This window comes from Zootermopsis nevadensis, unplaced genomic scaffold, assembly GCF_977971745.1.
Source record: "Zootermopsis nevadensis isolate Lab colony 2312 unplaced genomic scaffold, Znev_1.0 Znev_ptg000020l, whole genome shotgun sequence".
Lineage (NCBI taxonomy): Eukaryota > Metazoa > Arthropoda > Insecta > Blattodea > Termopsidae > Zootermopsis > Zootermopsis nevadensis.
In genome coordinates, this window is record NW_028259152.1 from 12,795,693 (window position 1) to 12,808,436 (window position 12,744).

Sequence of the window (12,744 nt, forward strand, 5' to 3'; positions counted from 1 at the left end):
AAACATCCTTCACAATGCAGGGAACAAGACTACTAGCTTGCACATCAAACATGACATTAACGAACATTGTAAAAATGCAGTTTCCTTGTTAGTTCTTTGAGATTGACTCTTATTTACAGAAATGTTTGTCAACATGAGCATTACTGGGAAATTTTCTATCTCAAACCCTTATGTTACAATAAATAGTTGCCAAATTCTGACTGCCTGTGCATCTTATTGTAATCATAGCAATCTCATGCACAATGTAGATTTATGTGACACTTGTATGTTCAAAATTCTAAAACCTATTTCAATAACCATAGAAATGTATCTTATAGGAACAAAAATGTGGGATGAGGGACTCAACCAAATATAATTTGTGAATTTGTTGTTCCATATTCCCACATGAGCATATGTGAAAGATAATATGAGGCAGGGAACAGTGGGCTCACTAATGTGCCCCTTCATAAGAAATTCACCACCAAGTAAAGGTACAAATGACACGGGCAAGAAATCAAGATACATCTTTCAGAAATACATTTTTGTTTAAATTCAGAGGAACCAAAACTATGACCAAGTTCAAGTGGTTTCTTACCACTAAGGCCCAGTCCTATCCCACGGCAGTCTGTCCATGTGAGATTTGTGTTGCACGAAAAGTAACTTACGCAGGCTTCTCTGAGTACTTTCAGTACTCCCTGCAATCATCAGTCCACCAATGCTCAGTATGCAACTATCATCAGGATCAAGCAACTTGCCTGCTTGAGGTCACAGTATCAAGGCGTTGTGCCTCACTCCACTTAATAATAATTAAAAATAAATCTCAGAACTGCATTTCCACTTACCCAGTTATACACACACCAAGAAAAGACAACATGAAGAAAAGTCTTGAGTGTTCTACAACTAAAAATGAGCTTACAATTTTGCACAGTAAATAATTTCAAGACAGCAATAACTAACCCTCACCTGTGTTACCAGCCTTCCCAAGAAGAGCTGGAATTATTGCCAACACAACAAGCAGGAGAGAGAAACAAAGAGAAACAGACATTATCATTAGAACACAGTTATATTAGGTGATAAAGAAACACTTTCACAAGTTAATGAAAAAAATGTTGTCTTCATCAAACACCTGGATCATGGAAAGTTGTATTCAAAAAATATTTTTTAAAAAAATCAACAAAGGAAAAAATAACAAACAGGAGCTACAAGGGCCCAAATATTTATGATAAATAAACCCTCACACTGTGTGAATTATATGGTAGATTCCCTGAGAAAAGAGAACTCATAAGATATCCAAATTATAAAATCAGACAGAACACTTATTCTGTTACAATAATTAAAGTCTATATGATTTTCATTCCTGTCACCTTTCACAATAAAATAATCTCTCAATATTAACTACCTAGAAGGGTTTAAAATACCCTGCTCTACCATGGACTACATCACCAAAATTAAGTCTGATGCTTTTGTAACCGTGTGACAAACACCTCACTGACAGAGCAGTTTGAGTTGCCGTTAAAGTGATACTTCTGAGATATTTTGTTTTCTATAGTATTTCAAACTCTACAGTATATAAATGAGAGCAAGGAGAACAGCACCATAGTTCCAATTATACAGCTACAAAAGCCTCAAACATAAGCAGTGGCATAATTCATGGCAGAGATAGAGCCAACAGTAATAATATTTAATGACATGTAGGTTGATCCATACTTTATACACATCTGTGTGAAAGCTTGATAAGTCATACATCAATAATGCAAAACGTGTATCAATAAACTGCTCTGGAGATAGGTAAGTCTATGAGAGTTGAAGTAAAAATATGTAGGTCCTGTAGCATTATATACACAAAGGATTTTTAATTAGTAGCCCTACGTCAAACAAACCTTAATTATAGCTTGTGCTTGTTAATGTGCCATGCCTAGTCAAAGAAATTGCTAGTAATTAATTTCAAGAACTTTAAAACAGAAAAATGTTTAATAACACAGTACTATTCAGGACTCTTTCATACAGATGGATGCCAACAGATCAATTTAATTTTAGAGTACAGCCTCACCTCAGCACCTTCTGCCTGGTTAATGGGTGCAGCATAAGGTGACAACATGCAATACTGCCATTCTAGCCATTTAACCTATCAGCACCCTAACTTATATTACCTGCTTGGTCTACAAAATTAATTCGTGCATGTCCAAAAATATAGATCACACTATCACAAAATTTGCATACACGTACATAACATATGTTCCAAATAATTAAACTCCCACTTTCAATTTAAAATGGTATGACAATGGTGTGTTAAACTTGGGATTACTAAAGAACACAGTGTTTCAGAAACTGGACTGTGGCTGACGTCAGCTCTTTCTAACAGCCCCTTCCCTTTTTACCTGAGGATTGTAACATTCAGTTTCTGAAACGCTGTATTCTTCTGAATATCAGATAATGGTCAGTCTAAGAATTTGGTAACCCTGAACTCCAACTTTCACCTGGTAATATTCCACAGCAAAATGGGTGTATACCCATTTAGTGACATCAGTGGTTTAACTGGGATTCAAAACCCACACAATGTGCCACTTAAAGAAGATTACAAAGCACAGATCAAAACCAAAAAATTACAATAAAATTAGAGAACAAAAAACAATGCTATATCAAGTGTTGGAAATGTCCACTACAATCAGTGATGTATATATTCACTTTTTACTTCATGTTTGATGAAACCCAGTGAAGAATTCCTGTGTCACTGAAATGGTTCACCAGACAAGATATTGTAAATTTGTTTGCCAAAGTACAGTAAAGTAAAGCTGTCCCACTATGAGCCATGAAGGTGCTTCGGGGGAGAGGAGGTATAACTCCTACTCATTCTTGACCTAGGTACTAGATGGAGGTGAGTGGTCAGCATCACGCCCCGGCCTCGCTTTACCCCGGTAAGGACCCTGGTACCCATTGGATAGGAGGCTGGGTGGGCACCAGAACCAGTCTGGACGCAGAGGCTAGAGTGGAAATCTTCTGAACCCATCAGGGATCGAACCTCAGTCATCCAGTCCATAGCCAGTCACTATGCTGACTGAGCTACGCCAGTTTCTTGTTTGCCATAGGAGAATCAAGAAATATATCCCCAAGGATATTTTGTCAAGTTAAGTAAGATCAAAATGCCAGGTAGTGTTCATTAATGAACACGTGCTGCACTTGCACTGTGACTACTGAAAAACAATTGACAGACTGGCAGAAGAAGAATACAACAAGGTGCGACTTGTATGGGGTGATATTATGTATTTACTAATCCAATCAAACTGTACTGAATTGCAGCCACCAATAAATATTTTAATATTGGTTGTGTGAACTTCCAATCACTCTGTATATTAAATTACTATCAAATAAATTCAAGGCATACTCAATGAACAAGAATTTCTATTAACCTTGCTATTTTTCAAGTTCTTATTTACAATTTAAAGCTTGTAACTGACTGACCATCCCTGTGCTAAAAGGACCTGAAGGATGCAGATTACAATTATTAAAGCCTGCCATCCACATAACATAATATTACAAGTTTTCTGCAATCTGAGTCATGAGTTTACATCATATCATCCATCGTAATTTTATTAATCTAACAATACTAGGCAAACTGCATAAGTTATAAAGTACTTCCATATTTAATATTCCCAATTCCCCATACATCTCATGCTTCTTCACTTCAATGCAAAATGGTAGAGGGTCAACTGAATTTCAAGCAACACAAATTAATTTTGAAGTGGTACTTAGAAATCAAGAATGTGGACATGTGAATTTGAAACACCACCTGCAACACAACTAACAATTACAAGAATGAGATAAATTTGAGACATGCAGTACTATGATGAACATGTATAAGCAGTTATCTGGCAGACTGTACACATCAATGAGGAAGGAAACTTCTGCTATAGTGTTACAGCAGCTCACATGATCACCAAAGAAATCTTTAAGGCATGTGCTAGTGAGATCAGGATTTCCAAACCAAGCGTAGACTGGGTTCTAAAAATAGCGAAGTGGAAATGGTATCTGCCAAGGTTATTGCATGCAATGACTAAAGATGAGGATTCACAGTTTCTGGGCATGATTATTTAGACTGATGAAGTGGCATTTAAGCTGAATGGTTCAGTGAACCAGTCCCTTCAAACTGAGCTATGCAAACTCATTCAGTTAAAACATTCAGAAATTTTCAAAAACATTCACCATTTTTCCTTAATCTGTTGGCTTCCATCGACAGCTAGCTGCCAAATGGGGAAGTATAAAAATGAATGTCATTCAAACCATTTTTATAAATTATTTAATACCTAACCATATATTTACTTTGTATCAGTGAATTAACACAAACCTAGTGAAAATATTTAAAACTAGAAAAACACAAAAAAAGTTTGAATGACATTTTTCCTTTACTGATATCTGGACATGGCAACTACATTGGTACTATATTCATTCACGTTATTTAATAGTAAATTATTGTTCAATAGTACATCTTAATAGTAAAGCACTATTATCAAGGTGATGTGCCAACTTGATACAGTGTAATCTGATTTTTCACTTAGTCTTGTCTTCCAATTCAAACAATCATGAAGTATAAAATCATATACAGCTAAAATTATTGAATATCAGGATGAAAATAGTTTCAGATAGCTACTCCATCATCATTTTCTTTATGTTCAAAACACATACTGGTACATTTTACAATGTTTCCAGTACATACCACTACTTTAAGATGATGTAGTTTCAAGTCTACAAATGTAACAAGATAATTAGATTTAACACTCCTTTCTAATTAATAAAACATTCTTCTCAAAATATTTGATTATACAACCATTTTATGGAAATAAAATATATACATACAGGGAAATATAGTATGTAAGATTTGAGATTTTCACAGCGGTGAGTATGAAGATTTCTGTCTTCTGAGTTGTTACGCCATGTAGTATGGTAGATGTTTAACAAAGTTTCAGAGGTCATACTGCCTCCATCATCAGGGCAATCATCGCCCTGATGTCGGAGGCAAAATTGACACAGCATGTTTTAATGTGAAAGAAACACAATCTAAGTATATATACAGCTGAAATGAAATATCAGATTTCACCAAGCCTTTTCAACTACGTTTTAACTGCTCGGATTTTATCATGGAATTATTGTTTGTTGCAAATAACAAGAGACCAATGAATGATACAAAAAACTGCTGGCATGTTAAAAGTTATTAAAATGGTTGAAAAAAGTTACGCATTGTTCTATGCTTTGATGAAATTTAAAAATACAAACATAAGGTAATAATCTACATCAACCATGTCACTGTCATGTTACGTGCTAAATCAGTGTTCTTTATAGAAAAATAAGTTTTCTTCTACAATTCTTGAACAAATGTATGAAACAGGTAATTGCTACAAATTACCTGTTTCATAAATTTATTTAACACATGGACATGATAAACACAGCTGCGCTGCACTGCACTGTCTTCATAAAGAAAAGCTGTCAGTGTATTACACAGGTTATAATTTTTGGACAAGTCAACTTAACTGCATATACACATCAATACATGTGCATCTGTAGCTTTTCCAAATAGTTTGCAACCTTAACTTTTGGGCTAGGTTAACAAAGTCAAATGGAGAAGGCAATAATTCTGTATCTTGTCTTTTACAACAAACAAATATAATAGTTTATTAGTTGTGAAGAACTGAAAGACACATACACATACCTGCAGTGGTGTTCGTTAGACCAGATAAGGCTGCAACACAAAATAAAACAAGAAACAATGACGACTGTTGTTATGACATGGGGAATGTTAGTGAATCTCTCTTTGAATGTACAAGCAAGAGGTTAACATTACAATAAAACACAAAGTGGTAACAAAAGCACATGTACATATACTTGACACATAAACAAAATTCTAAGCATAAGAAATTTTAATTACAAGTCAATGCCCAAGAATGTGAATAAACAAAATATCTGAACTACTATAAACAAGAACAAAATATGATGAAAAAGAAGAAAAAACAATGTACAAATGTAGAAAACTTAAATTACTTTTAAAAAGTATCTCTGTACGCAAAGTGCATTACTATTACTGTAATTACCAACAAACAATGAAGTCAGTCAGTACTTCCCAAACAGTAGGCATTTATTAAACTGTTCAATAATTTTACTGTTGTCATGAAACATAAAGGGTAATTAAAAAATCCCTGTGCACACACATAACCCAGGTGGTGAACATTATTGTGTGTGCCATGCGACAAAATGACCTTGTGTGTGCCATGAACAGTGAAATGTTTGGACACATACGAGTGTTGTCAAAATGGTGTTGCTTGGGGCCCAAGCTTTTTTAGCAGAACATGTTTCATTACAAAAGTCAATATGTAAAAAATGTTAAACTGAAGTTGACATAAATGTTTTCCAAATCTCACATGTCACACTGTAACACAGCGTGGCAGCTAACTGACAAACTGGGTGTGCACTGATTCACTACTTTCAAGGGATATTTGGAAACTGAGTTTGCCCAATCTCATTCCCTCTTATTTTTATCTGAGGGAGCAATGAAATCTACAAAGACAGCCTGTGGGAAAATGGGTAGATGCTTGTCTGCAAGCACAAGGCACATTTACTCTTGTAATACCTTTTAACTTAATAAACATTTTGACACATGCACTGTTTTTTCCAAGTAGAACATATCCCAATTCAACCATTTTTCTTAATTATAATAACATCACCAGATGAAAACTGCAATCTAAGAAAGCTCCTCATCACACAATTTATTCTTTATATAATCATGAAATCTTAAAATAATTTTCCAATAATGGCAACAAATTGTATTAATCTACCGATCCTCAAAAACAATGTCATGGGATACGAGCTGAGTGTCAGTTCACATATGGAAAACTGCAACAATGTGCAATTTTAATTGTTTCATTCCAATCAGAGGAAGTGGAGTTCATGGAAAACAATTTTTCTTTGTTTTATTTGTATATAAGAAAAACTAATCTATTTGGTGAAAATAATTATATTGACATTTATAAAAACTAACAAAGAACTGGTTTTGCAATGTAACTGATAAAATAAAATGTGTATCTAGTAACAAGCACATGTACACCTGTAACATAAATTTCCCCATATTATTCCGATTTCCTTTTTGTACAAAATGTGTGTGGTAAAATATATTAAAAGATGAATCACAGATTAGTATCGTAATTCAACGTACAAAATAGGAACAAGCAAACATGCAAAATATGCAAGGAGAAGAAAGACAGGAAACTTCAGCACCAAGGAACACAGTGCAGAAGATAAAAATTTAGTAAACATGGTATACATGCAGGAAGAACTGTTTCACAAGATGTTTAAAGGCATTCTATTTTGTACGCATTCATGCACAACAGAATATTTCTATACTTAACGTACAACGTTAATGTCTATTCTGTAATTACTTGGATAAGGAAAGAGATTTAATAATTTACTCAGCTGTTCATGATAAATAATTCTGATAACCAGAATGACCACAAGTACAATTTTATTCAAATAAAAAAAAATAACCTGTGCAACAATGTTATAAGCAGATTTATTTGTTACAGAAGTGATATTAATAAATAGTCTGGTGTCTAAGGTAGGCTATACCATTCCAAAAACCTTTGGACCACACGTTTTACTGTGTCTGAATCATTAAAAAACTCTGAAACAAATTTGTAATACTCTTTTAATTTTGCTGGAAGTGGCAGTCAGACTGGAAAAATGAGCATATTTTGGATTATTTCTCTTCAGCTGCCCACATTAAACAACATGTTCGAGGCAAAGCCAGTGACAAGCTTGATTTGACCGCAACAGAGCAGTAAATTCTGTACACAGTGCAGTAAAATGGATGTGTTTACTGAAACAGTACAGTTACATTTTACATTCTTTTTGGATATAGGCAATCATATGTAAATATTGTAAGAAACATGTGTTGTAACATTCCAAGTACAATTAGTTTCTGTAATACTGTAATAAAATTGTATTTATAATTCAGAAGACATGTGTCTGCTTATTTTCTTTATCATTTGTATCAGAACTCCAAGTTATGATGTATGGCCTGTTCTAAGCTGTGTACATCTGTTTCACCCACAAAGAATTGTTACTTTAAATAAAATTTTAAAAAAGTTCAGAAATGGATGGGAAATTCAAAATGGCCGAAACAAACATTTTGATCAGACCCAACTACTATGCCCAGTAAGCAGTTTAGATGTATACCACTGACATCAAATGTCCAGTGGTTAAAATGTTTGTTGTGAATGCCACCAACCATGAAGCAAACTTCACTAATTTCAATGATAGGATGATTGTGATGATGGCTGATGTGGAGGACCCACCTCTGAACACATGGCTGAGACTTTTTCATACTCCTTTATGAGGGATTTGCACTTTCCACATTCCTTGATGATGGACTTGCATTCCCTGGTCAGAGATAGGTAGTGTCCTTACAAGCTGATACATTCACTGGTGGAGGATAGTCATTCTCCTTATTTCCAAATTTTCAGAGTGGGGACTTCAGAAAATATCCACCTAGATCTTATGAAGAACTGAATGAAAGGCCTTTACTATATTGAGGCAGTAAGGCCTCTCCTGGTTAAAATTCTATTATGCTCCGAGAAAAGTTCTGACAAGACACAGGTGTAAGTACACAAAATATGTAAAAACACAACAAAGAATGAAGTTTTAAAACATGTCATTCCATAACAGTACTGCACACTCATCATTCAAAGATACAGACTCTTAATAACATACAAAACAATGTAAACTTAACTGCTTCAAGTAATGAATCTAAACTGGTAGATTCAGAATGTACAAATATACAATTACTGATCTCATAGTCATGTTGTGCCTCTGTTTTGCTATATGGGAGACTAAATGAGAATTATGTAGAATTTCTAACATAACCTGTAATGCACAATATACCTAGAGAATCTCACAAACTCCTTGAATAGTTATACAGATTTATATGTACACATATTTAAAAATAATGTAAGATATTAAATTACTAAATTAATATTAATGGAATATACTATATAATACAATTTTTGGTACAAAAACATTTCAAAAGCAAATTTAACTGAGGCATGTCTGTAAAAAAGCAAATTTCAGCTTAGCTTGGTACTACTAGCTATTAAAACTTTGGAGTTTGATGTCTTTACCAACTTCATGTTCCTGGACATGAACACAATTATAACCAAATGGATTAAAAAGAGTAATGTCTTTCTATGGTATCATAACATTCACATAACCATAACAGAAACAAAGAAAGAGAGCCTGTAACTGACAGTGATCTGTAAGTACTTTCCAACTTTGTATTTCCATTTGAAGATGATGTGCAGATGCTCCCCGACTTTCGCATTCTTTCCATTCCGGGAGGTCATGTGTAACCCAAAAATTCATTGGAAGTATAGAAAACTAACACTTACAATAACACAATTTCACTTACATTTCAATCCTAGTATTATTCTGGCGCATTGAAGACAGTATTTTGGGCTTAATTTGTAGATGTGGAAGGAGCAGGCCTCTCAGACATTCAAGAGACGACTGGCAGTGAACATTTTTTCTCTTCATGTATCTCGGTATGACATGTCAACATACTGTTAATCCTCCTGTTTATTTTCAAGAACTGTGAGTAATTGGGATCCAGCTTCTCAAATCGTGCCACTGCTGATGTAATCTCACAGAATACAATTGTCATCTCCTTGGTGTTGAAGTGTCATGGCCTAGGTTTCAATCTGCTCTGCTACTTTCGCTGCTTCTAATTCCTTCAGATCCTCATTTGATAATTCACCTCGATGGGATTCAATAAATACTTCAAAGGCCTTACCGATGTTTAGGATGGTTTGGTAAAGATTGTATTATTTCCAAAATTTTTGTAAAGTGTTGCCTTGTCTCTGTCTATTGCCTTTGGCAAATGCTCTTCAAAGATAATAAGCTTTAAAGCAATTAAAAAGTCATTAGCAACGGTGTGTTGCAATAGTTTTGGTTAAAATCTTGGACATTATCCATCTGTTGTTTCTCTGGACCCAGTGATGGAAACTACTAACTCCTTCTAAGGGACCTCACAAAGTACAAAGCCCTTGTCCCTCTTATTTTACCTGATGACAAAGACAGGTCAAGGCCCTGAAACAACTGACTATGGAAATGTTCAAAATTTTAACCGTAACTCCATCAATAAGCTTTAAAATTTGTGATCACCCACTGATCCATAATTTAGAGGATCAAAGTCGTGTTTCATGGCAGAAACATGACTTTATGTCAGAGTTGAAGTCATCTGAATGTGAGGAATGGTCAGGTTCATTATAGACGATTTGCAAAATCTTGAACGGGATGTCATTTCCTTTGAAAAATATTTACACTTCAGGAATAGAACAATTCACGAATCAGTCTTTGAAAAGTGCTACTGTAATCCAAGCCTTTGGATCTGAATGGAAATGAATTGGAAGAGTAACTTGCTAAGGCCTTTAAATGCATCTGGTACTGCCTTTTCCTCTTTCGAAATGTATGTTCTGTCTGGCATTTTCTTCCAGAACAAACCAGTTTCATTGACGTTAAATTCTTCTGTATCGTATAACCACCTTCTTCTATAATTGTTCTTAACACTTCAAGATACACTCCTGCTTTCCTATCAGCACTAGCAGCCTCACCACTCACTTATATGTTATAAAAATTGGCACGAGCCTTAACCTATTGAACCATCAATGACTAGCCACAAATTTTGCATTAGGATCAATGTACTTTCCCTTCACTGTTCCGAACAGACTTCTCGCCTTTGCTTGAAATCATTAGGCTAAGCAAAACACGTTTTTGAATTTGATTCCCCATTCATATTGTTAATAACTTTTTCATTTCACAGATAGCACCTGAACGCTGCTTTGTTATCACAGCAGCTTTTATAGGTGTGGAGCATTTCATATGCTCCTTCACGCGTGCACTATCATTCAAAACACCAAATCAAGTTCATGTTAAAAGAGCGAGAGGCTTCGCCTGTCTTCATAGCACTTTAACACTTTTATTTTCTGCTCTAAATAAACCTTGGGCTTACAAGATAGTCCTGCACTTTGCCATCACTTGTTTGCTTTCACGGCAAGATTGGAATGCAATATAAGGCAAACAACACATGCCAACGCGGTGAGAATCCGCACGGTAACGACGCACAATTTACGGAACAATCTGCAAAAGACGTGTCTAGCGTAATGCGGGGAGCATCTGTATTTTGGTCCCTACACCTATCTTGTGTTATCTTTACTAATTTTCAAGAACCTGTGACTAAATCTTAGAAAATACATAACCGTCCACATGGTAAATAAAATATTATTGGAAACACTGTTTTATTATCAAAAACTTGTGTTTTCAGGGAAATACATACATGACTGTATGTTCCAATGTTCTCAAAATGTGTAAATAATGGAAAATGTTTCAGCCATTTTAGACAACATGCTGCCTCCATCTTCTGAGTGCAAGTACGAAAATGGACGTGGAAACAATGGGCAGATGTTGGACTGAATGAAGAATAAAATGCTGCTTTTAAGGGCCTGAAGGAGCAGTGCTCCATGAAAAAATTACAGAAAACCCTATCAGGACCCTAGTGGTCCTTGTCATCTGAATGTTACCTTCAATGCATAAATGACAAGCTTATATAACTTCCTAAGTGAGAAGTCATCTTTCATGTTCATGATGTTGGGATACAGCTCGAATCTTAACTGCTTCACTGATGACACACCTCATGCGTACCAATCATTTGGCAAACATTTTACTTGTTAACTGATACCACACACATATGAACAAGGGACTGCATGACCTTGTGAGCTAAGATGTTAGACAAATATCTGATGTTAACATACTTCACTTCCTCATGCATTTCCTTTGCTGTACATTCGCATCACACTACTCACGATATTAATCATGTAACCTTTGTTGCATGCTGTGCTGTGACTTGTGATTGTGCATCTTGAAAGATGAAGTATAATGTAGATACTAACTGCAAAAATGCTCACAATCTCCCACCCCTGCCTTGGGATTTGGCCAACACTTCTGAAAAGTCACGCTCTGCCATTGATTCTATACATTCATAAAATGGCTTCTAGTGTATTACTTCAATAGTACATCACCAATCAATTATTCTAAAAGCTCCCCATCAAATAACAAAGTTCCTAACCATGTTATATTCCTTGAAAAGAATGGTGTGTATAAGATTTTGTGCTAGTTATAGACACAATGGCACTTTTGAATTTTAAATGTAAACAAACATTACAAAATCCAGTGCATCTCCGAGGTTGAAATAGTGTCATGATAGAGACAATAAAAACAAAGTTGAAAGGAAAAGAATACAGATAGTCTAACAAACAGAAACAACTGCTCCTGAAAAAAATAAATAAAATAGTCCACTCCATGCCTCTTGAGAATATCAATAGTTTCAGGCAAATGTCAGTATCAACAGATACCAATCCACAAACAATATCAACATTTCAGAAAAACTCGTGTCTGGCCTTGTAATTCAAAATGACCTGTATGCTTACACAATGTAACTTCAAGGTCTGGCATAAACGTAATGGTGGTTCCAGACACTAAAACAACGAGAAAAATTTGCAAGAATATGGGTCCCAGAAAGTCTTCTTCCCGAGTTATAGGCCTCTTTTACTTCCAAAATTACTGACGTAATGTTATACATCCATTTGTTTCCTTCTTCTCTTAAAAGATGCTTTTGGTAGAGTAGGAAAGAGAGGAAAACAGGGATTAACAATTTAGTGGTATGATGGCGCAACT

The 12,744-nt window shown here is 35.1% G+C and overlaps 1 protein-coding gene across 23 annotated transcripts in view; it reads right to left on the minus strand.

The window, feature by feature from the left end:
- The window catches only part of LOC110831748 (CUGBP Elav-like family member 1), a 1,322,428-nt gene that overhangs the window by 29,086 nt on the left and 1,280,598 nt on the right, over positions 1 to 12,744 (minus strand). For 17 of the 23 annotated variants that reach the window (XM_087351842.1, XM_087351829.1, XM_087351836.1 and 14 more), the window contains 2 exons: positions 5,681 to 5,710; positions 943 to 969 (listed from right to left, as the gene is read on the minus strand). The exons of 2 other annotated variants lie outside the window; for them this stretch is intronic. In XM_087351842.1, coding sequence (XP_087207968.1) covers positions 943 to 969; positions 5,681 to 5,710 — 57 coding nt within the window. Of the gene's footprint in view, positions 1 to 942; positions 970 to 5,674; positions 5,711 to 12,744 lie in introns of all 23 variants that reach the window. 4 more of the 23 variants (XM_087351827.1, XM_087351832.1, XM_087351826.1 and 1 more) reach the window with 2 other exon arrangements.